The 25,133-nt window shown below is 38.1% G+C and overlaps 2 protein-coding genes across 4 annotated transcripts in view; both read left to right on the top strand.

Moving 5' to 3' along the window:
• Positions 1-1,568: 1,568 nt before the first annotated feature.
• On the top strand, positions 1,569-6,685 carry LOC117545613. The gene is made up of 16 exons (XM_034215468.1): positions 1,569-1,683; positions 1,911-2,009; positions 2,242-2,474; positions 2,605-2,783; positions 2,948-3,041; positions 3,138-3,247; positions 3,520-3,645; positions 3,798-3,912; positions 4,016-4,078; positions 4,377-4,431; positions 4,642-4,733; positions 4,970-5,087; positions 5,229-5,330; positions 5,426-5,596; positions 5,844-6,020; positions 6,390-6,685. The coding sequence occupies exons 3-16, from the start codon at positions 2,397-2,399 to the stop codon at positions 6,683-6,685; spliced, it is 1,776 nt and encodes a 591-aa protein (XP_034071359.1). The 5' UTR covers positions 1,569-1,683; positions 1,911-2,009; positions 2,242-2,396.
• An 11,376-nt stretch (positions 6,686-18,061) lies between these two features.
• Positions 18,062-25,133, top strand: part of slc35a3b (solute carrier family 35 member A3b) — a 51,498-nt gene continuing 44,426 nt past the window's right edge. For all 3 annotated transcript variants that reach the window (XM_034215448.1, XM_034215449.1, XM_034215447.1), the window contains exon 1: positions 18,062-18,253. The gene's annotated coding sequence lies outside the window, so the exon portion shown is untranslated. The remainder of the gene's footprint in view (positions 18,254-25,133) is intronic.

Genomic DNA, 25,133 nt, shown 5'->3' with positions numbered 1-25,133 from the left:
CCACTCTTTCTCTCACTGTCTCTCTTTCTATCACTCTCTCACTTTCTCTGTTAATCACTCTCCTGTCTTTCTCTCACTCTTCATTTTGTGTATTGTTTGTATTATTTGTATGCCATGTCCCTCAACCCTGAAGTGAGGGTCTTTGAGGATCTCAATGAGGCCACGGTGCACATGGCATCATTGATTAGCGAGGCTCATCTCCTTGAGGCCAGGGTGAGGCTTTTCATGATAAGCAAATACCCAAGTCTGTAATATAATCATTGCTATTGCTTTTTATTGATGTAATGTAAAGGGACAGTTAGTCCCTTTTATGCAACCGTTAAATAATTGCTCAAATATAAGTGCTGCTGTCTTATGTTGTATTACAACTTTGTTGTTGATCTCAACCTCTGAAAAAATATAGACTGCCATGGCCACGGAAACCCCTGCCATCCCTCCGGAAAAGAAAAGAAAAAGCAGGAAGAGACCTCTTTCTAATCCAGTGGTCACACGCAGACGTGAGAGACAACGGGAAACACAACGCCCCGCATCAGGTTAGTTCTTTACTATATCATGATTTCTAAGTCTAAGAATAAAGATAATTCATAACAAAGTTATTTTGGTGTACACAGTATGAAATTATGTAATTTAAAGATACCTCTTGACAAATCTGTTGCAATGTTTAAAACATTTCCAAATGAAATCAAGATATTTTAAGAGCCTGTGATGATAATCCTTGCCTGTGTTGTATTTTTTAAAATGTGTACCTCGATTTGGATAAAAGTATGCCAAATGTAAATTGTCATTGTGATGCTGTGGTAATAAGTTCTTAGTTTCATTACCTACAGTCCTTACAGAGCATTTTCATATTACAATGAATTGGTGTCATTTTAGATTGATTGAAGGGTTAAGCAAAAATGACTGTCTCTGCAGCTTCACAAGCCAGAAGAGACGATCCTGTGCATGAGGAAGGCCTTCAGCTAGAACATCAAGAGTTTGGTAGTCTTGGTGAGTATATTGATTATAACAGCAGTTGACTGGCACTACAGTTTTTCCCCAATGTTTCCATTTTTATACTCATCTAGCTAATCATAATAAAGTATTGAGTATTGACTGTTTCATGACAAGTGAATGCATATTTGGTATAAGTATCACTTGCTAATATTGCTTTGGATGCATATGATGATTCATAGCATGTTGCTATTATTAGTCTGCATATATTTTTCCAACTCAAAAGTGGTTCAGTATACTACCTTAATATCCATCATACCAGTTTTAGGGTGGCGGCTTAACAGCTGTTTTATTTTTTAGAAACTCATCTTTAAGAGTTAAGGGACACCCTAACTGCAGTACAGGTTCCGGAGGCAACAGACGGAACGGTTTCTGCCTGGGCACAAAGGCAGCTTCTCACAGATGTGAGAATGAAAACGGCTAGGCCAATGCTTTTTAATGCAAAACTCTCAGCTGAGAGAATAGCCATTCAGAAGTGCCACAGATGCTGTGCAGAAGAAGCGGCTATTAGGTGCCTGGACTGTGTTCCACTGGACATGGAGTTCCTCTGTGCAACCTGTGACATGGAGGAATATCACAAGAGGAATATCTTCCATGACAGAGAGGCTGTGTTCGATGGATTTCTGGAGCCCATTCCCCCTACAACTGCTGTGGTGGTGGATGAAAATGGCCAGCCTCAGTTTTGTGAACAAAGTATGTAAAGGTTAACATTACATTACAATGTCCCATTATAATGTAGTTCCCAAAATTAAGTGCGAATGGGAAGTGTACATAGCTGATTGAAAAAAGTATGATTGGTTTTGACTAGGGCTGCAAGATATGTGGAAAGTTATGCAACATTTTATTGAATATCTTTATAATCTGGAGAATTAAGGAAAAACTGTAAATACACCCTTCCTAATTTATTTTCTATATTGCAGTATGTCAACTGCCTGTTCCTACTCCAAGGTCAATCTGTGAATGCTCTGATGACGTCACAGTGACTCCTTGGAAGCATATTTCTGTGGTCACCATCAACGGTATGTTGTTCTGAAAGCCCTTCTTTTTGTACAAGTAGTATTGTACGGCAGAGTTTTACCACTTTGTGCAATGCAAAGATTTGTATCACCTGGTCATTTTCAGACAACACCCAAATGCCATGTCAAATAGCTAATATATCATATATGCACATCTATGTATAAAATCCAATATTTTAAGGCAAACTCACAGTTTAATTACCGAAATACCTTTACTTTTTCCATTTGTTCACAGGACGATACAATGTCTGCTTGCCTCGGAAATCCTGTCCATCCTGCTCTGCAGAATGGACTCCTGAGGTTAAAGACCTGCTTTTGTATCGGTACTGGCCAGCTAGCACCAGCTGCCAGACGCTTTAGAAATATGATGTGTTCACCTTATTCGAGCACATGATGGTGACAGCACCAGCCATGTCCAGGCAGGCATTTCTGAAAATGTTGGAGCACAGATCTGTTCAAGCTGGACGGGTAAATCTGCCTGAATCACACGGAAACATACAACAAACAATATCATATTACTGTATACCATATCATAAATTGTTGGCATTGCTTTCAAAACAATTACTAATCTACTTTTTTTAAATCAATATACAGACAGGTATTATCTGTGCTGATACATTTCAGCGAAGCTTCTTCGAGTTTTGCTTCTGTCAGTACAAACAAGAGGATATGTGCCAGGTCCATCACTTTGTTTGTCCAGCATGTTCTCCAGACATGTAGCCTGGCTGTCTGCTGTGATGGAAACGGCAAGCATTACCGCTTTTCCAAGTCAAAAGGGTATGTATAGGTATTATTGAAAATGATAAAGAACACACCGCTAATACAAATAGTAGCCCTTGGGGTTGTGTTTGAGTAGCCATAACAGACATTAAAACAAATCATAGTAATGTAGTGCTTTGTGATTTTTATTATTGACTTGTATGTTAACTTATCATGGACAGGACTGAGGAGCCGCCAATCTATGAGGGCTTGTTCCTGGCCATGGATGAGGAAGTCGCAACATTTGTTGACCTTGTCAGAGGCAACATGAAAAGTGTACGTTTTTTTTCTTATTATGATAGTTGCAGTTACACCTGTGGTGTTCTTTTTTATATATGTCAAAACTTGTGTGTAATAAACTGACTTTATAAGGGAAATGACAGTGCCGTCTGTGGTACTGCCAAATTCACCGCTGGCAGAGAGATGTCAAAAAAGTCTGGTGCCCAGATAGACGAGGAGGGCATTCAAGTGGCAGTTTGCAGGTATGTATTTGTAAGTGTGTCTGTGTGTGTATATGTGTTTGGTTCTTGAGTCTGGTCTCATTATTTCAGTTTTAATAGCAATCCAAGTCTAAGTCTTTGTAAGAATTGGAAGCATTAAACACTTTTGATTGTGGAGCGGAATTGATCCATCCTTTGTAGCATCCAAGTGATATTTGTTGTTATAGCCACCTAGATGACAGAGATGAGTGCTTAAGCCAGGCCTTGCTGTGTCAGTTTATTATTAACAACTAGATTTTCTTCTGATTAATCAGACATGGGTTTCTCTTACGAGGACTGAACCACTTCCGTGGAGAAATATACGCGTACCCAATGTTTCTCCAAAAAGAGATGTCCATGAAGGCAAATGTTGACTTCTTCTGTATGGATGTAACATGCAGGTAATCCTCACTGTCATATTGCACATCCACAACAATGTTTAAAATGGCCTATGCCTCAGCAGTCATTTTAGATGATATTGATATTGTTGTCATGTCAATTAAAAGTTTATCTTTGTAACACTCAATCACAAAATGCTGCTCCTGCTTCTTAGGTACTGGCCATACCTTAATAAAATAGCCGAGGGATTACCAGAGCTTCTGCCGTTGACAGAAATGAGGCCATTTCTTAGCGTGATGCATGCTAAAGCCCATACAGCAAAATGCGAGGTACATAACATCTTTAATGCAAAGGATTTTTAATGTTGTGCATGGCATGCCTTATTGGATATCAAAAACGTTGCTATATAACACTATTTGCGCTGTGTTGCAGGTGAGATGGGGTGGCAGAAGTCAGGACGGGGCAGGAAACACAGTGGGAGAGGAAGTAGAGCAGGTATGTTATTAATGGCATTATTATAACTGTATGGATACAAGAGGTCTTAATAGAAAGCAGTACAAATATGTATGTGTCATCTCAGTGACAAGCCTGTTGATTAGTTTAAAGCATATCCTTTATGTCTGAGTTCAAATGAAAGATAGGCAGCTCATATGTTCAGCAACAATACATGCATGCACATTGTAGGAAGTCAGTACACAAGTTTTCTCTTAAACCATCCAGTTCAAGATCTATGATGTGTAGGTAATATTGTTATGTAATGGTGACCGAACATTAATTGTAACATTCATTATAGGTGAACAGCTTTCTCTCCAGGGCAGCGCTGGTCACAAAATACATGACAAAATCAGGTTGGTATTAACACTACACACTGTGATAAGGCAGCCCTGATAAGTATTTTACAGAGAGTTCCCTCCGTAAAAACATTATTGGTGTATTACCAGTTCAACAACCTTTTAACGATTGGGTTTAGTCATGTCTATCAGGTTTCTCACTCAGTATTGCCTTTTTGATGTGAATACTTACTTTTTTGTTTGTGGATATATTTTTGTGTTTTTTAGGAAGAGTGAACATGCTTACTCAACAGGCCATGGGATGGAACAGAAGGAAGAGGGACAACCTTCATCAAGTTTTAGCACACAGATATGTCAAAGTAAGGGCAAATTACAATTGTCTTCTCATCTGACATTACATATGAAGGATGTCTGCAATGTAACCTCATGGCTATATACATTATGTTCTCCCTTATCCACACTTCCTCTTGCAAGTCAGATGGTGTCATGGAATGTTTCAACTGTTCTTCTGAAGGTCTTGTACTGAAAACTGGTGTTCTTTGCATTATGGTGTTGCATGGCGCTTTTGCTCTGACATTTTCTTTTTTTTGTAAAGATCACAGAGAGGGCAAAGGTGGAAGCTGCCAGCTTCAGCGACTTCAAAAAGGAGCACAACCTTGATCAGGAGACCATACAGCAGTGGGTGTATGATGTCAGGCAATGGGCGGTCACAGGTAAGACATACCACAGGTTTTCCATATATACATCTGTTAATTACTGTAAGTTTAGACATACAATATAAGTTGGCTATATGTTGAAACTGAGACTGTCACTGATTGTATCTCTTCTCCAATTGTTTTATTGCAACTATTTAGAGAGAGTTTACGCCCCAGGGTGTACTGAAGGACTAAGGGTGGATATTGAGAACATCACCGTCACTCTTTTGCGCAGGAAGCAAGATCTGTATCGTCAGCATGGTTTGTTGTCAAACGTAGTTATTGAAATTACACTTCAAAAACAGCAAAAACATTCTGGCACCATGACACATTTTTGTTTCCGTTTCACTTTGCAGACAGCAACCAGGCAAGGCAAAGAAAGAGGAAGAGAATGAGAGAGCTGAAAAAGAAGCTTCGCGAAAAAGTTGTGCAATACAACACCGGAGTGCAGGAAGAACAGATTGACGAGGAGTTGGCTTGCAGTCTGACAGAGGGCTACACCCTACCATGGGAGAGGCATGCAAATGGTAGGGTAATTGCTAGTTTGGCTTGTTGTTTTTTTAGTCCATACCAAAATATTACAGTTTATCATGGGGCAGAAAAAGCAATGGTGATACCTGCAAATATATAATATTTGTTATTAGTTTACATTATAGAGAACCAATGCTATCGCTACAAAGATTTGTGTCTCAGAAATGAAAATCATTCTGTAATAATATAATTTATGAATAAATATTCCTTGTCTACTACTCCATTCCTTTCCTCAACCTAAAGGCAACACCTTCAGGTTGAAGAGGTCTGTCTTTGAGCAGGTAATGCTGGTCAGACGTTTGGAGGAGGAGCAGAGCATCCTGGTGAAAGAGATGTCGCAGCACATCATGTTCCTTCTGAAGGAAGTGCAAGAAGTGGAAGCACTGAGAGGACAGACTTTGGAGGGCATCAAAACCAGCAGTATGTCTGAGATCTTAACATTTGAATATTTTCATCCACTCTTCAACACATTGCATGTCTTACATAAGTAGAACACATCTGTCACTGTGTCAGGCCGAAGTGAAATAGTAAATTACTGAAACTATTCATCATCAAGATCATAATCGATTATTTTCTGTCTATTGACTAATTGTCAAGCACTATATCAAACATTAATCAACATATCCCATTTGGCACCCAATATATACTAACATCCTTCAGTTTAAGATGGATTTACCTACTTTGTAGTGTTTTTACATATGCAGCATTGTACAATGCAAAGAGATTTGCAATTGTCATGGTTTGTTTACATTGAGCCCTTTTTCTGTGTGGTTATTCCTATATATACAGATTTCGGTGACCTGACAGAGGATGCTGCACATGGGCTCAAGAGTGTCCTCAGTCGGAGGTGGCACTGCCTCAAAAGCCAACACAAACAGGCTGTACATGCGTACAGCGGTGTAGCCGCTTTGGAATGCCATGATCTTCAATTACAGCAGGACATTGAGGAGTCGGATGACAATGACTACACTAGCCCTGAGTCTGAGGAAGAAGACCTTGTAAAGGTTTCTGCCAAGCAACACAGAGGCACTGGAGAGCTCTTTCACAAGGGAAGTGTCACGTCCACACGCTGGCGCACGCCATAATAAAGGCCTACAAAATAAAGACATTTTAAAACACTATATATGAGAACAATATGAAACTATGCACTTGTTTCGCCCGACTGAGTTCATAATAATGTGAAAATGTGTTTATATTTTGTACTTCCGTTTATTTAAAGCGCTTTGACTTGCTGATGTGTATGAAAATAAATTGCCTTGCCTTTATATTAAACTGCCTCTTATTACTCAAACAAGTGCTATACAATGGTTGTTTTCTTGTCACTGCATTTTGTCATTCGTTGATTATGAACTATTTACAATGTGAATACATTGTAAATACATACAATACAATAACATAATTCTTTATTAGTAACGTGCATAATGCAGGGTAAATACCAACACATTCTCACTCCCAACTCGTACTTCTAATTTTGTATTATTTTCTAAACCACACACTGTTATTTACTCAACAATAACACACAATTATTCTTGTGTTTATTTGTTTGATTGTATAATGTCGGACTTTTGGAGTCCATCAGGACCGAGGGTCGGAGCAGCTCATAGTAGTTGCTTTAGAGAATGTTACACCCGGAAGTAAGTATTCTCTCTTCTTTGCTTGACAAACCCCGTGATAGTCCTCAAGCTCTGTGATTGGATATTGGAGTGGCAGTGCGCAGAGCGTCCAACAGCACTTTGAAATGGAATGGAACCACGACAGACTGTCCAAAACTGGAGTCGGACGGGTCCACCCCCTCCCCCACCCCGTCACCAGAACTACACGTGCTGGCTATTGTGTGTTTCGCACATAGGTTTCGCATGTTCTATGGCACGTCTCTACTGGGAATTGTAGTTTTAAAAGACGTTTTCGTATTTCCCATAATAAGAAGTTGTCAGTATTAAACTGTGTACATCCCTGGAGGTTTAGGGGATACGAAACACATGTGTTTCACATTTAAAACATATAATTAATAAATGGGTGAAAATTGCTTGTGTCCATAATGGGCAGCATTACCCACATGACAGCTAAGGTCAGAAGATCTTTATTTAACAGCTGGTCTTATGTCTGTGACCCCTCCTGTTGTTCATTGATGAGCCTGAAACATGCTATTGTCAAGGTTCAGAGGCACATTTTGCAAATATGGCAAAAGCCATCGATCATCTTAAGATAAGATATACTTTATTGATCACAAGCGGGGCCATTTTTTCGTTACAGCAGCATGTGTAACAGTTGGAAATATGCAGTGGTGTTTATTTAGAAATCATTTAGTATAATCACACAAATTCTATGTTTTATATTTAATAATTCTCTGTTCCTCATTTATTGGATGTTCAATACCTGACAAGGTCGGAGATTAAAAAGGTCAGAGATTAAAAACTTTGGTCGCAGGTTCCTCAACAGTGCATTACAAGACATCTATCGATATGTGTGTATACCTCCACCATTAAACTGTCATATTCTGCACATTTCTTATACTATCTAGATACATCTTATAAGAGTATACTACATATGTATAATATCAGTTCAAATAAGTGCTTCAACTTAGTTAACATTGCAGGAAAGTTGATTGTCAAGTTCCAAAACAAACTATGCAATATATTAAACGTTAAGCACTTTGTCAGACTTAATATTGGTCTGTAGATACCCCCAAAGCTTTTTTCTTATTTAAAAGAAGACCTTAACTTAAAGTAATCTTTAATGTTAAAAAGAAGCCTATTTAGTTTGTCTGTTTTGCACATCCTCCTATTAATATCTTTGGACGTCCGGCACTAAACTGTTTTATTGTAGAGATCACAACAGTATCTTCTTGATATTTTCATCTATATTTATATGATTGACCTTCTACTTTCCCCCTATGTATGTACTCTTAATATTTGTATGTTTCATGAAATATAACATAATTCAACAAACAAATTCAATAACGTGCTTTAACCACTAGGCGGTACGGGTTAAAAAAAACTTTAAAGTGTTAACAAGACAAATTATACTGCTGTTTCCAGTTTAGTTTATGATGGATGTATTTTGTTATCGACACATATATTGTTTTGATATTTGTGACACAAATCTTCGGAAAAAGTGTGTTTGGTATCTGAAATAAATTAGGGTGATGCAGGTAGCGGAGAGTGGTCCGGCTCCGTTTCCACGGCAACGGTGGCTGAGGATCATGGGTAATCTAGCCTTCCGCTGTCCAAAAAGACCACAAAAAAACGAGTAAAAAACCTTTGAAGCCCCTGTACTGATATTTAGAAGTTATCTACTGGCACTTCAGCATATTAACTGGAGAAAGAATAATAACACTAAATTCCTCCCATCAAGAGCTCCCCATCAAACACCGCATTGACTTTAAAATATTACTTTTCACTTTCAAAGCCCTCAACAACCTTGCCCCCCCCGTCGCCTCAGATGTTAGCTGAAGCTAACCTACTGCAGCCCATCAGGACAAAGCTCCAGACCTAGGGTGACAGGGCCTTCGCAGCAGCCTCCCCCACTCCCTCTCCAGCCACGTCAGATCCGTCAACATCATTCAAACAATCTCTCAAAACTCACCTTTTCACTCTTGCCTTCAACTCCTAATCAACTAACCCTTTCTCTTATTCCACCTAGCTTAGCACTTTCTACTTTTGTTGTTATTTTTGTTTTTACTTGCTTGTAAGCGCTTTGAGGACCAGAAGCACTTTATAAATGTAATGTATTATTAAATTAAAATAGCCTACAAACAGTGTATTCTCAAAGGATTGAAGCATTGGCTACTTATTTCTTGATATGTTGTGCATTAAGCATTCTGTTATTAATGTTTTCAATAATGTACTATCATCCCAAGGACCGCTTGTGGGCTGCTTCTGTGTATTTCAATCAGGAGAGACTTCATTTTGTTTAAAGAACATTTATTGACACATGCCATACGTTAAATGTTAAGTCTCGATTAGACCCCGATCCTGAAATGGTATATCGAAAGGGGGAAATGCAGCTGTGAGCATATAGGGAACCCCTCCGGGGTCTAGTCACTGGTGGTGATGCTGAAGATCTGGATTTGATGAGGAGATGGGATGAAGAGGGGGTGTGATGAGGTCTTTGGATTAGCTCTCCTGGCACTGGATGTGATGAAAGGAGGTGGATGAGGAGGAGGCGGGCGGAAGCATGAACACCTGAAATCACAGCTGACTGCCATTTTAAAGTTTGGCTGCAGCACAGTGATTGGCTGCTGGAGAATGAGGTGAATGTAATATGTTAAAGAGAACGCCTGTGATGAGCTGATTATATGCAGCTGCGGAGTGAATGTATATATACAGTATATATATATATATATATTATATATACCCCGTCTTCCTGAAAGAATTTGCGCTCAGCTTCATTTTACATCAATATGCAATTCACCTGTGAAATTAATTGCCAGTGGCCATAAAACAATGCATACAGGGATCCTTCAAGTCAAAAAAATGTTAAGTCTGTTGCACTTTATTAATTCCATACAAACACCAAAACATTTATTGTTTTGTTTGGCAATGGGATTTGCATGGGGTGGGAATCAGGCTGCTTGCCAGGATGGAGGCCAGCCCATACCACTGAGAAAGAAATAAAATAAAGGGAGGGTGAAGAAGAATTAGTGAGCAGTAATACACATTCAATTGATTTTCATTAGGCTACTGTAACATTTGTATACTGTTTTATAAACGTTTGAAGACAAGTGCAGTGTTGTATGAAGTATTTGGTATTCCACTGTATGGATGCAGCGATTAACCAATGTCACTTTTAACAGTTCAGCTACACTGAGTGTTTTTGTTCTCACTCTCTAAAAAACGACATTATGGTATGTTAAGGTTCATTACAGCAACTGTTGCTCATTGGAAAATATGGAAAACGGGTTAATCGTGTTAACAAAGGTAAAAAGGCACAGTAGCTGAAAATGCCAAAATGTTGTGGAAAAATCCTATAAAACCTCTAATTATAAGTACACATTCATCCATCCTTAGTGTAATAATTGTAAAACCCAAAGGTGATGTTTCCTCAGACTATTATCATAGCATCAAAATGTAAAATCATTGCATCCCTAGAGCCTTACAGCACAACATTTCAAGTGAATAATAACTCCTCCAACAGGCACATTGTATTCTAAGATAAGGGATAAAATAGCATTTGATAGATAACAAACAGTCTATAGATCCCCTTGGGGAAATTATATCATGATGCGTTTGTTACGTTACAATTTTATCTGCCCAATAATAGGGTACCGATATATTTCCCTTTGTTGTAGTTTACGGTTTCACCACTTGATTGTCATCACTGTTGTTAATTTGCACTATCTGTAGATGAATGTCTAATCATAATTCTTTGACCTAGTTCCTTTACATTTCTGTTGTTGTTTGGTGATTATTTACTAATACTTTAGTAAGTGTGGACTTAACGCCAGAGTAGCTAACGTGAACCTGGTGTCTCTGTGGTGTAATCAAATATTGACACAGCTTTAATTAAATAAACTACCTAGTTTCAATGTATCGTTTAGTGTGGACTTTGCACATTTAAAATAACTTGTGTATAGCTGGTGCTACAGACAGCAGAACTTTTTGCATTTTTCTTTAACAAATGCCACCTAAGATAATGGCATGCCAACAATTACCACAAATGTACACATAGATGTAATTGTACAAAAGCCAATTAACATACCAAATGGTGCAGGGCTCCCAGTCATAAAGGTGCTCCGTCCCCCCTGTGGTAGGCAGACAAAGACATTGTACATCTGTATGTTATTTGAACGTTGTACTTTCACAAGTACTTATAATATATGTATTGTTCAAATAGTTTGCATATATTTAAAAAAATAGTCATGAAAAAAGACATCTGACCGACTAGAGGGATTTACAGGATGTTTACACAAATAGCTTAATATTGTGAATTGGACAACAGCATTCCTTCAAGGTAAGATAAAGTCATTGCTATACAAATTCAGAAAAGTTATCCAACAGCAAACACTGTCATCCAGGTAATCATTATCCTACCTTTCGGTTCCTTGTCTTTATTATGTTGCGGACAGGGAACACCTCCAGATGGTTGTGAGAGCAATCTGTAATTGTATGGAATACATTATTTGCACAAATGTGCAGAACAGGTAAAGTACGTTTTGTATTGGGCTCATCTCAGAATGCACAAACATTTCCACTGTGTGACATAAGCACATTTAGTGTTTCCTACTGAGCAATCACAGAAGTTTAAGAGTCTACACATGCTTTCATTCTAAATCTTAGCTTCTCTGCCATTCCTTCGGGATGTTGCTGTGTCTGCTAATGGACTGATTACATCTTACATTGCTTGCTACTGAGTGGATATGTTTTAGTCTTATATTCATTACACTAGTACTTGGGGTCTGTAGCACTATATTACATTAAGCAAGGATGTGCAAGCTTTCTATTCAATTATAAAGTATAGAAAGGTTTTAATGAATGTGACTTCAGCTTATCAGACAACATACATACAGGTTACTCTGTTGTGTCTTTGTTTTAACTCCAAAATGTGCATGTGTGCGAAACATAAATATAGCATCCATGCATAACATTTGAAGGCAAATATGAGTCCGGCCTTTAATAAATCAATGTTTGGAACGTCTACAAAAATCGCAACATTAACTTACTGATGCTTATGTGGCTTCTAAATGTGAGTAGAATACAAGCTAAACATACCTTTAATTGTTTTGGTTCTTTTACGTGGCTGCCGCATTGGTGGGATTTGGTGTGATGGTTCCAGCATAATTTGAACCTGGTGTGATGGTGGGTGGGTGCTGGGAGCCTGGTTTGGTGGTGGGTGGGTGCTGGGAGCCTGGTTTGGTGGTGGGTGGGTGCTGGGAGCCTGGTTTGGTGGTGGGTGGGTGCTGGGAGCCTGGTTTGGTGGTGGGTGGGTGCTGGGAGCCTGGTTTGGTGGTGGGTGGGTGCTGGGAGCCTGGTTTGGTGGTGGGTGGGTGCTGGGAGCCTGGTTTGGTGGTGGGTGGGTGCTGGGAGCCTGGTTTGGTGGTGGGTGGGTGCTGGGAGCCTGGTTTGGTGGTGGATCTGCTGTTTCCTGTGGTTGCTGGTTATGGGTGATGGGTGATGGATCACATGGCACCAAATTTAAGATGTAGCTTCCATCGGGCAGTTGGTTGGGTGGGTCTTGGGGTGGTGTTGGTGTGTCAGGGTGCTCCTCTTGGTCTGGGTTGAGTCGTGTCCAACCTACAAAGAGTTTGTTGTACAAATCTGTTTAAAAGCCCACATATTTATTTATTTATTATGTATAATACCATAAATGTTGCATTGGTTCATATATAATATATTTATATACATATCCACATCTGTTTATACAACCTTTTCATTCATGCCTCCCCATATTAGTATTTCATTTTACTTTCTGTTTTATCTTATTCTATTTTATATGTATATATTTGACTTATTCCTGCATGTAAGTTTTGCACCTACGTTGTTGGACTAGTTTCTTCTTGCACTATTTTATTTCTTCTTGTACTATTTGTATGCTGCATTGTTGGAGGAGCCTGGGAGTTAAGATTGTCATTGCCAACAACTACGCTGTAGCTGTGCATATGACAATAACACCTTTGAACATTGAATGTTCGAAAACAGGAACATGGAATACACACACATACATTATCAATGTGAAAAACATGCAAACAAAGGCAACCCTAACCTAAACTGTAAAAGATTGATTGAGTATGATGTCACCCACAGGTATCTGCTTGGCATCAGGGCAGAGGAGCCAGAGAAGCTGAGGGTTGTCCACAGAGCCACTGCTCAGCGCAATTTATTTGAAGAAGATACAATTTTTTCTGACTATGTGACTGTGACTCTGATTGTGGTGGAGGAGGTCCCAGAACACTTGTCCCCTCTTAATTCTTACATTCAGGGCGTCCTAGCAGTGCCAGTGGTCCACCATGCAGCATTACGAGTATCATACAGTAATTAAATGTTTACAGCAATCAATGATCGCAAAAGTCAATGGTATCCCCCACACTGGGTTATCATTGGAAAATGGAAGTTTGATAAGTGAACAAAATGTATTTATTTAATTTTTGGCCAGCAATATAATTAGGACTCATATGTGAGATTGTGCGAGAGCTGTCACTGGCTTTACTTCTAGACTTTGCTATCCAAATGTGTAGGTGGGAAAGATGTGCTGGGTGAGGTCACTTGAGAAGACGTGTGTGGGGGCCGCAGTGTCTTCAGCGCGCTCTTTGTGCACCACAGAACGCTTTGGAGACACAGTCTGGTACTTGCATCTGTTCTGCTATTGTTTACTGCTATTTCATGTTATCTTGGATTGTTGTCATCAGCTGTGGTGCGCTCCACAACTGACCATGAGTGTCAGTACTATACTGTTTCAACCGTCTCCTCTGCGCTCCGATGGGGAATGTGATGGCGAGACAGTGCTGATGAAATACAAAGTGGATTTGATTTGAGATTTGAGTTGGCTTACTTCTTTTACAATTGAAAGATGCTTATGGAATTAGTTATGGCTCACAAGCATATGCACAAATAACACTGATGGTTTGAATGTAGGATCTTTAAGAAACGTGTGATAGTAACTGAAATTAAATATGAGAGAGGCTTTATTATATGTATAATGATACTTATAACATGTATTTCTACAATCTGGCTTCAATTCACCACCTCACCATCTGCATAGACAGTTTCCCCTGTCACCATAATCTTCTGTAAACATTTTTCAAAATATAGATTACAACTTTTGCATGGGAAGTGGCATACATCTCTTTCAAGCCCTGTTTTGTGCATACATAACAGTTATAAATGAGACCCCAGCTTTTTAAAATGACTCTTTGTTGCTTTGAAATAAACAGGACAAATCAACACCACACATTGTATAACAGATAGTCAATATATGCATGAGTGACTCGTGCAGATGGTTATTAAATAAATGCAATCTCACCTGCAACCATCAGCTTGTAGATGGCCTCCACATTGTCGAGGCATGTCTTGGCTGATGTGCTAAGCTGGGCATGCATGGGCATCAAAACCTTTGTTTTAGATGTCCGTGGCACCAAATTGGTAGGGGGATACGCCAGCAGCAGCAGGGGCTTCAAGCCAAGGGCATGTCACTTTTCCAGCTGGGAAAATAATTGTTGAGAGGTAGAGAGATTAATTAGATAAATACACAAAACTGTTGTTTACATTTGAATTTATCTGCAAGCTTGCCCTGAAGTAGCATCAAAATAAATCATCTACACTAATATCCTGGCATCATAATAAAAACAATGATTTGTTCATAATGTTTTGTTGGATACATTTGGGATTTTTAACTTATGAGACACTTCCTAAACTTCCTACACATAATAGTTCATTCTGTTTGAAAATCATTAATCATGAATTATATTCTCATTAATGATACAATTAATAATGTGGATGTGAAGCAATACCAGTTAATTTATAATCCTCTGTCAAAGTAATAAAACTACTTTTCACACTTTTGGTGAATGAGATAATTCTGTAAACTACATACCAGAAGGGCGGCGTCATCAATAACGTGGGACTTGATTCTGTTTTTAGTCCTGGATGACAACCACTGCTTCTGCTGGCTTTGGAATTTGTCCATTTTCTTTTTGAGTCTCACATTTTTTGGCTGTGGATGTTCACATAGTGGACAGATTTTATTTCCACAGTACATTTGTTCACTACAGTTTGGGCAGGTCTTTTTTTGTGACCCTCCAGCCATTTGTAGGAGTGAGAGAAAGACAGGAGAGTGATTAACAGAGAAAGTGAGAGAGTGATTAAAAGAGAAAGTGAGAGAGTGATAGAAAGAGAGACAGTGAGAGAAAGAGTGGCTCTTAAAAGTGCCGTTGGTTTTATATGTGTGTGTGTGTGTGTGTGTGGATATGTGTGTGTTGGTGATATTAAGTGTTGTAATGAAGCTGTAAAACAGAAAAAAAGAAAAACATGATTAGGATTATTTCGAATAACAGTAACATCTGTGTAATACTCTATGCAATAATAATTAATCTGTGCATTAGTCTATATGCAATAATAATTCATCTGAGCAATACTCTGGCATACATTATGCATTTATACTGTGCATATTGTTATATTATGCACTTGTTTTTCTTATATCTTCTACTATATATTTAAATTCTACAATGTAACAATCCCAATTTCCCCCGGAGATCAATGAAGTATTTCTGATTCAGAGTGGGACATTGGGTGGCCAGTCAAATCCTCTGGAAAAACTCCAGTTCCACATTTTTGTTCCACTCCATAGCCGATGCATTAGCCACTATTAAAACTGTGTTGAACACTGTCTTTACAACACATGTGCAAATACATAAATGTAAACATATTTTTCTAGCACGCACCTCCACTATCCAACTGTGCCGGTGACAGCTAATGTAATGTAGCTGTATAAACTATAAATGCTATCCAGCTCAAAACGTTGACCGGAAGGCCGGAGGCTAGCTGAACGTGGCCGCTAGTTGGCCTATTGTAAAAGCTAAACACACTACAAAACTCAAACTAATATTCAGGAATGAAACGCTATAGAGACTGTGCTACAGTGGAATAAATAAAAGCAATATTATTTCGTGTTTTAAAGAAATAAACTCCCCTTGATTTTAGATACTTACTGTTGTCCGTTGTCAGATTAAATCGGATGAAATTAATGAAAGTGAGGTGATTGTGGGTAATGTGGCTACGTCACGTTAACGTAAAGCGCGACGTAACGTTGCCGGGGTAACTACGGAATCTTCTTCTGGTTTATTGTTGTTATAATAAAAATGATTATTATTACTATTAAACAAAAAGCATTTCAAATACAGTCAGTAGCCAGTGGGGGGAGTGGTTTTCACCATCATTATCATCATTGTATATGTTTTAAATGACTAATATTGGCCTACAATACCCCTTTATTGATCAAATAGGAATATAATTGTCTTTTAAATAACGTAAACTAAAGGGAACAATCTATTTGACACAGCTGAAGCTCTGGCCTTCCTTAAAAACTAAGTAATTTAATAAAAATCACAGTTGTATTACACACAATGCACTGTTTTTTGAGAACAGAAATTGATAAATAATGCACCATAATACATTCTGACGAAAAATAAAAATTATTATGAATACAAATCAAATAAAAGAAGCCTCCCGTGAGTGACAAGCTATAAAGTAGATTTTAACGTTTTATAGAATAAAAGCTCACTGCGGGACGTTGTAGAAATGCGTGTGTGCACCACGACAAAAGAGCCTCATTCACTTTACATTGGGGTTTTTTGCGTGGTGCCGACACGCAAATGTAGCAGAATGCGTGACTCCACCACGCAATGCGGTGTTAAGGTTGCGTGGTGGAGTCACGCATTCTGGTGAGATCAGGTTGTCCCGGTGGGACTGCACGGGTGGGTTGCCACGTCAATTCTAAAGAACTCTACCTAAGACCCATGTATTTAACTAGTTCTGAGAACATCATCAAACTGCTGCATAACAAGATAAAATCATAACACCTCTATCAGCTGACGTCAACAGGCAGGAACATATAATCATAACACTGAGAGCACAGCAGCCAAGGTTACGAGGTGCGTGGGCTCAGTCAGGACAGTTTGAACTGATAAACTGGGTCAAAGTTATGGGCCTTGGAAAATATTTCCACAACAATAACTGCAGTGATGTATATGCAGGGCCGTCCCTCCCTACAGGCCGATCATGCAGGCTGCATAGGGGCCTCACATTGCGCAAGGGGTCTCGTGCAGGGGGCCTCGGCTTATGAGCTCGGCTTGTGCGCAATTCTCAGCGCAGTTCTCCGCACTTTGTTTGTTCTTTCTGATGTAAAGTCAAGGTTGTAACTGTTTGCAATAAAGTTGTGGGGCGCTGAACTGTTCTTTTGATTATTTTGAATTTTTATATATGATGATAGTAATTACTTGTCTTTCAAATTTGAAGGAGGGTGAGCAAGCATCTTGAGGAACATTCATCATTAACTCCTCCAAAAAATATAGTTTATTTAATAATAACACTGAATATGTGAATCATAACAGTGATTGACAGCTGATAGGAATAATATGATTGTTAATAGTATCATATTCATACAGACAAACATAGATGAGACAGTTAATTAATGTACTTATTGCAGCAGTCTGCATTGATTGGTACCCCTGCTGGTCTAAGAGTGAGACAAACTCATTCAGTTATTGTTCAGTTAAAATGTATTCAATTATGTCTGCCATCTTATATATTTATATTTAAGGCTTTACTAATGTGCCACAATAATGTATCCTGATGTTATTGAGTTCAAATATTAATATTGTGGCTTTCCAAGTAAACATTGATTGATATGACTGCGATTAAATATATATGGATATATATACTTCTGCCAGGGAAGCCACCCCTCAAATTATCCTGCCACCCTCTTGCAACTCCATGAATATTTTTCTAGATCCGCCCCTGCAGCAGAGAGACTCAGTCCTGTGGACCGCGACATGTCCCAAACTCGAGGGAGTTCTCTGTTTCACTGATTCATTATCAGTCCGATTAATTTGAGGAGTGGAATCATACGTGTATAGGGAGCAAAAAGGAGAATACTAAAGAATGTGAGCGGATGTGCATCTGGACACTTTCACCGCGTCTCCAGCTGAGACTGTCCGACAGGTAAAACAGTGTGATGGGGGGATCGGGAGGAAGGGGTTCTCGGAGGGGAAAGTTAGACTAGCCTATTTAAAAAAGCAGAAATATGCTCAATCGGAGATATTTGTTATGGGTTTGTTAGTGTAGCGACTTTATTTTGTATTTGATCAAACATTTGGATGTTTGTACATGGACCGGGGTCTTGGGGTCCTCCCCCAACTTAATAACGGGACTTCTTTTTATGCATGCGTGGATTTATTTATGTATAGGCAGAGGTGCGAGAAGTAGGCTACTTAGATCTTGTACTTGAGTTAAAGTAGAAGTACCTGAGTGTAGGAATACTCTGGTACAAGTAAAATCCTGCAATCAAAATGTTACTCAAGTAAAAGTACAAAGGTGTTAGCATCAAAATATAGTTAGGCTAATTACCAAAAGTAAAAGTAGTCATTGCGCAGATTAGTCCATTTCAGAATAATATATATGATGTGTTTTATAATGGTTGATCATTAAAGTGTTATCAAAGCTGGTAAAGGTGCAGCTAGTTTAAATGGCTTTGTACTGAAGGGGAGCTTGTGAATTTACTCCAGGTGGAACTAAAGTCTGATTTAAAGCAAGATATGTATTCATGTCCAAAACTTTATCCACATTCAAAACATATGTGTTCTCTCAGAAATTGTAATATTTTGGGGGAAAAGTAATACAACAAGAACAAAGTTGTGATTTAATGAATATACAGTCAGCTGTGCGAAGCCTCTGCTGATGTACGGCAGCACCACGTGGACTAACCAAACTGCAGTAGCCTACACCTAACTACTATAAAAATTATGAAGACGTTTTTTTGTTACTATATTTACATTTGCTTTTTTTACCTGTTTAGGCATAGCACATTTGTTTCAATTTAGCCTATATTTATTACCAATATATTCGGGAGGACATATTTAAATATTGGTGGGGATAATTTGGCGTTGCTTTCAAAATACCTTCAGGCACAGTCTCATCAAATTATTATTAGCTGTAGTAAGTACTAATAACAATCAGAAAAGCGTGAAATGAGATAATTGCACTTTAATAAAAACTATTGGTTTGATTTATTTACTTGCTCCTCTCCCTCCCACTTTGCCTCGTGACGGATCTACATCCTGATTATGTGAATGTCAATGTTTATTCAGGTAAACTCCCATTTAAACAAACAGATAACTGTTCCACGTAGATGGCAGCTCAATCAGCTCTTACTTAGTTATAGATGGCCTATAATTTACTATAATTTTACTAATGGATTATATCACAGAGGTTGGATTTGTACTCAGATTGTGTGCTAAAGTAACAGTACAGAGTGTAGGAATACTCTGTTACAGTAAAAGTCCTGCATTCAAAATGTTACTCAAGTAAAAGTAGAAAAGTATTCTCATCAAAATATAGTGAAAGTAGCGACAGTAAAAGTATTCATTGTGCAGATTGGTCCATTTCAGAATAATATATATGATATGTTTTATAATGATTGATCATGAAAGTGTTCTCAAAGCTGGTAAAGGTGCAGCTAGTTTGAATGACTTTGTATACTGCAGGGTAGCTTGTGGATTTACTCCAGGTGGAACTAAAGTCTGATTCAACACTTGATTATATTTCACATCATTCATCCACATCTGTAAAGTAACTAAAGGTATTAAATCGATGAAGTGGAGTAAAAGTACACCATTTACCTCTGAATGGTTGTGAAGTAGAGGTACAAAGTAGCACAAAATGTAAGTAGCCTAAGTAAGTATTTCAAAATGGTACTTAAGGACAGCACTTGAGTAAATGTTTAGTTACCTACCACCTCTGGATTATCAGATAAAGAAAATAAAATATCCAAAAGATTTTATCTTTGAGCCACAACATGTGTTTCCAACATGGTGCAGCGGCAGAGGCTACAAGGTGCCTTCTGCTTCGGAAAACTAACACACACACCGTTGGCCATCAGGAGCAATTTTGGGTAAAGTATCTTGCCCAAAGATACATCGACTTGTTGGCTGCAGGGGCCTTCTGATTGGTAGATGGTCGCATTACCAGAGATGGCAAAGTGCACACATCCTTTACTCAAGTAGAAGTACAGATACTCGTGTTTAAAAATACTCTGGTAAAAGTAGAAGTACTGACTAAACTTCTTTACTCAAGTGAAAGTAAAAAGGCTTTGAAATGTCCTTAAGTAAAAAGTACCCATAACTAGCAGCTGTTTTAAAGAGTACCCGACCTCCCTTTATATTAATAGAACAATAATGTCATTGTTAGCTAATGAATGTTTCCATGCTGAACAACGGCAACATGACAACATTTTCATTGGTCCCTCTTCTTAAAGGCCCTGTCACACTGTCCCGAAATTGACACCCGATGGACACACGATAAAGGAAATGTTCAAATTCGGCTGTGATCGTAGCAACATCGGGCCATTCGTGAGGGCATCTAAGCCATCGTATGACCGCCGGTGGAGTTTCTCAGGCTCCGGCAGCAACTTCGTGAGCGGCAACTTCGTAAGGCACTCGTGAGGGCATCTTGTCAAATCGTGTCATCTTCATGTTATCATCGGTGCATTCACCCTCACTCTGATCGGGGCGAATGCCCGATGGCACCGATGATAACAAGATGCCCTCACGATGGCCTTACGAAGGGCACAATTGATACACGAATTCAACACGAAAATGAACCTTCGCAAGGTCCTTCGGCAATTTTTTGGCATGCCAAAGATTTTGCCACCGCTCACGAAGTTGCTGCCGGAGCCTGAGAAACTCCACCGGCGGTCATACGATGGCTTAAGATGCCCTCACGAATGGCCCGATGTTGCTACGATCACAGCCGAATTTGAACATTTCCTTTATCGTGTGTCCATCGGGTTGTTTTATTGCACAACAAAATCATGTAAACATATTATGTAAATAACCCAATTTGTGTTCTGTGAAACTAAAAAGGATATAATATATTATTTTGAAGGACAGTTGACAGGAAGTTGTTGTTGTTATGGAAACAACATTACGGAGAAAACGTAATATTTTCTACATATAACGACGGATAAAGTAAAGAACAAAATCTGAAGATATCAGTACAGTATCATAGTACTGTAACATAATTGTTTTTGGTACTTTCATTGCAGTTGTATGTCTTAAATGTAATGTAAATGTTGCCTTCGTGTGTGGTTCGGGGCCATCTTCGTACGAAATTCACAATTCCATATTCGTGTGTCCATCGGGTGTCAATTTCGGGACAGTGTGACAGGGCCTTTAGAGAAGACCAGGAAACACTCTAAAAACGAATTCAGGCGACCTTTCACCTCCACTTAATTAAATGCATGGTTGCAAGATAAAAATACGAGTTACTTGATTTAGATAAACATTTTAAGTTGCAAACATTAATTTATAGGTTGTGTTGACGTAATAATGTTGGTAATTACATCAACTTAAAATTCAAGTTGTAGTGAGTAATGCAATTGGCTTGATAATTTAATTGTTCTACACCTTGAGTTAAGGATTTCAAGTCCACTCCCACTTAACATGCCTGGACAAGTTCCCACAGTTAAGACAAATAGAAATATACAAAGGACATTTTAAGGTGAGTGTCATCTTTTGTCATTCAAATACAGTAGATAGCCTTGTAGTTGCACTGTATAGGCAAATTGCTGTTTGACCAAAATTAGCAGCCTTTGAACTGTGAATAGTTCTGTGAGAGGATACAATACTTTGGTTACTATTGTGATATCGCTTTTTATTCAAAATGAATCTCGGTGAAGCAGATCAAGGACATGCTTTTTGAGGTATGGATCGTTATTTAGAGTTGTCATTGAAAGCGCATTCACCCATTCAGAATATATTCATTTAGGTCATTTCTCTTTTTTTCCTTTTTCAAAATAGCACAATACAATTGAAGTACGCAGAGAAATATAGCCATCCGCTGCCTTGTCGTGTACCTTGGAGAAAAGGAAGAGGACCGTTTCAAGGATTTTAGCGACGTAATTAAAAATCTTGAAATAACATAAAATCCACGGGCACAGGACAAAAGCACTGCTCTCTGTCAGTTACATTTTGAAGCATATTGCACTTTTGGCCACACCCCAATCAATAATATCTTAGCAATGTTCAGCATGGATAGGTGTTGACAGCCATCGTGGTCGAGGGAAACAAATGAATGAGCATTCTGCGTTAAATGTGTTCATACTGTTTCAAATAATGACTGTCGGCAGTGTTAACATCTTTGTTACATCTTTTGTCAAATGGATGTGTGTGATCTGCAGGTTGGTGGCCATTGAGAGTTTGTTTCTGTAGTTTTACAAAGACTTTACAGATTTGACATATTTGGCACTGGTTTTAAATATGCAAAGGCCTCTAACTTCGATGTGATGGCAGCATGTATTTGCTGTGTCCCCATGTCCCATGGTAATATGGCTAATGTGTTTATTTATTATTTGTGGGGCAATTTAAGTTTGTGTTATTTATCTTTTTTTTCAAGATTTAAATGAAGCTCAGCGCAAGTTCTTTCAGGAAGACTGAGTGTATATACATTCACTCCGCAGCTGCATATAATCAGCTCATCACAGGCGTTCTCTTTATCCTATTACATTTCACCTCATTCTCCAGCAGCCAATCAACGTGCTGCAGCCAAACTATAAAATGGTTCTCCTCTCTCCTGCAGTCAGCTGTGATTTCAGGTGTTCATGCACCTTATCATATGGCATGTGTCAATAAATGTTCAAACTAAATGAATTCTCTCCTGATTGAGACATCATGTGTTTAAATAAACAACTGCAGTTCAAAATAAAAAGTGAATTGCCTAACATTTTTGTTGTGGAATCAATTAATTTCTTTCTTTAAAGGCAAAAACATGAAAAAGCTAAGAAAAAAAACTATTGAATACAATATATTTGGAGCAACTTAATTTATAAATGGTTGTCAACTTAAAAACGTGTGTTCACAATGATGGTAATTAAGTACATACAACTTAAAATCCTTTTAAGTCATGCAGTAAAACAGGTTGGAACAACTTAATTTTTGGAGTAATCAACTTAAAAAGTTGTGTTTATGCTACCAATTATTAGGTAAGTGGTAATTAAAAACACCTCTGACTGTAGAGGAAAAGCCTTCTCCCCTAACTCAAATAACTTTGTTGCTTCAAGACAATTTCATTAGAAGTTGTCTTAACTCAATGAACATTGATGCAAACTGTTGCGTTGATTTTCTTTGTTGAGCCAAGGCATTTGTTTTTAGAGTGAATGATGGATACACGGATCGTGTTCAAATCAATAGGCACGCAATGACTCTAAAGAATAATGATCACGCATCAAACACACATTCAAACTAAAGGAACCAGCCTGTTTGGAAAATGTGAGAAGTAGAAAGTACAGGTATTTGGGTTCAACTTGTAAGAAGTAGAAAGTACAGGTATTTGTGTTCAAAATGTAAGAAGTAGAAAGTACAGGTATTTGTGTTCAACATGTAAGAAGTAGAAAGTACAGGTATTTGTGTTCAACATGTAAGAAGTAGAAAGTACAGGTATTTGTGTTCAACATGTAAGAAGTAAGAAAGTACAGGTATTTGTGTTCAACATGTAAGAAGTAGAAATTACAGGTATTTGTGTTCAACATGTAGAAGTAGAAAGTACAGGTATTGTGTTCAAAATGTAAGAAGTAGAAAGTACAGGTATTTGTGTTCAACATGTAAGAAGTAGAAAGTACAGGTATTTCTGTTCAACATGTAAGAAGTAGAAAGTACAGGTATTTGTGTTCAAAATGTAAGAAGTAGAAAGTACAGGTATTTGTGTTCAACATGTAAGAAGTAGAAAGTACAGGTATTTGTGTTTCAACATGTAGAGAAGTAGAAAGTACAGGTATTTGTGTTCAAAATGTAAGAAGTAGAAAGTACAGGTATTTGTGTTCAAAATGTAAGAAGTAGAAAGTACAGGTATTTGTGTCAAATGTAAGAAGTAGAAAAGTACAGGTAATTTGTGTTCAAATGTAAGAAGTAGAAAGTACAGGTATTTGTGTTCAAAATGTAAGAAGTAGAAAGTACAGGTATTTGTGTTCAAAATGTAAGAAGTAGAAAGTACAGGTATTTGTGTTCAAACATGTAAGAAGTAGAAAGTACAGTATTTGTGTTCAACATGTAAGAAGTAGAAAGTACAGGTATTTGGGTTCAACATGTAAGAAGTAGAAAGTACAGGTATTTGTGTTCAACATGTAAGAAGTAGAAAGTACAGGTATTTGGGTTCAACATGTAAGAAGTAGAAAGTACAGGTATTTGTGTTCAACATGTAAGAAGTAGAAAGTACAGGTATTTGTGTTCAACATGTAAGAAGTAGAAAGTACAGGTATTTGTGTTCAACATGTAAGAAGTAGAAAGTACAGGTATTTGTGTTCAAAATGTAAGAAGTAGAAAGTACAGGTATTTGTGTTCAACATGTAAGAAGTAGAAAGTACAGGTATTTGAGTTCAACATGTAAGAGTAGAAAGTACAGGTATTGGTTCAAAATGTAAGAAGTAGAAAGTACAGGTATTTCTGTTCAACATGTAAGAAGTAGAAAAGTACAGGTATTTGTGTTCAAAATGTAAGAAGTAGAAAGTACAGGTATTTGTGTTCAAAATGTAAGAAGTAGAAAGTACAGGTATTTGTGTTCAACATGTAAGAAGTAGAAAGTTCAGGTATTTGTGTTCAACATGTAAGAAGTAGAAAGTACAGGTATTTGGGTGCAACATGTAAGAAGTAGAAAGTACAGGTATTTGTGTTCAACATGTAAGAAGTAGAAAGTACAGGTATTTGGGTGCAACATGTAAGAAGTAGAAAGTACAGGTATCTTTCATTGTGTTTTTGTGTTCAAAATGTAAGAAGTATAAAGTACAGGTATTTCTGTTCAACATGTAAGAAGTAGAAAGTACAGGTATTTGTGT

This window comes from Gymnodraco acuticeps, unplaced genomic scaffold (assembly GCF_902827175.1).
Source record: "Gymnodraco acuticeps unplaced genomic scaffold, fGymAcu1.1, whole genome shotgun sequence".
Lineage (NCBI taxonomy): Eukaryota > Metazoa > Chordata > Actinopteri > Perciformes > Bathydraconidae > Gymnodraco > Gymnodraco acuticeps.
Note: the sequence above shows the minus strand (reverse complement) of the source record. Positions and strands in the feature narration are given on the sequence as shown.

Bases quoted from the DNA above. Each gene is read 5' to 3' on its own strand.
- LOC117545613 (XM_034215468.1), top strand. From the start codon at position 2,397: ATGATGGTGACAGCACCAGCCATGTCCAGGCAGGCATTTCTGAAAATG. The intron at 5,331-5,425 runs GTTTGTTGTCAA...TTCACTTTGCAG, and splicing joins AGATCTGTATCGTCAGCATG to ACAGCAACCAGGCAAGGCAA. The intron at 6,021-6,389 runs GTATGTCTGAGA...CTATATATACAG, and splicing joins GGAGGGCATCAAAACCAGCA to ATTTCGGTGACCTGACAGAG.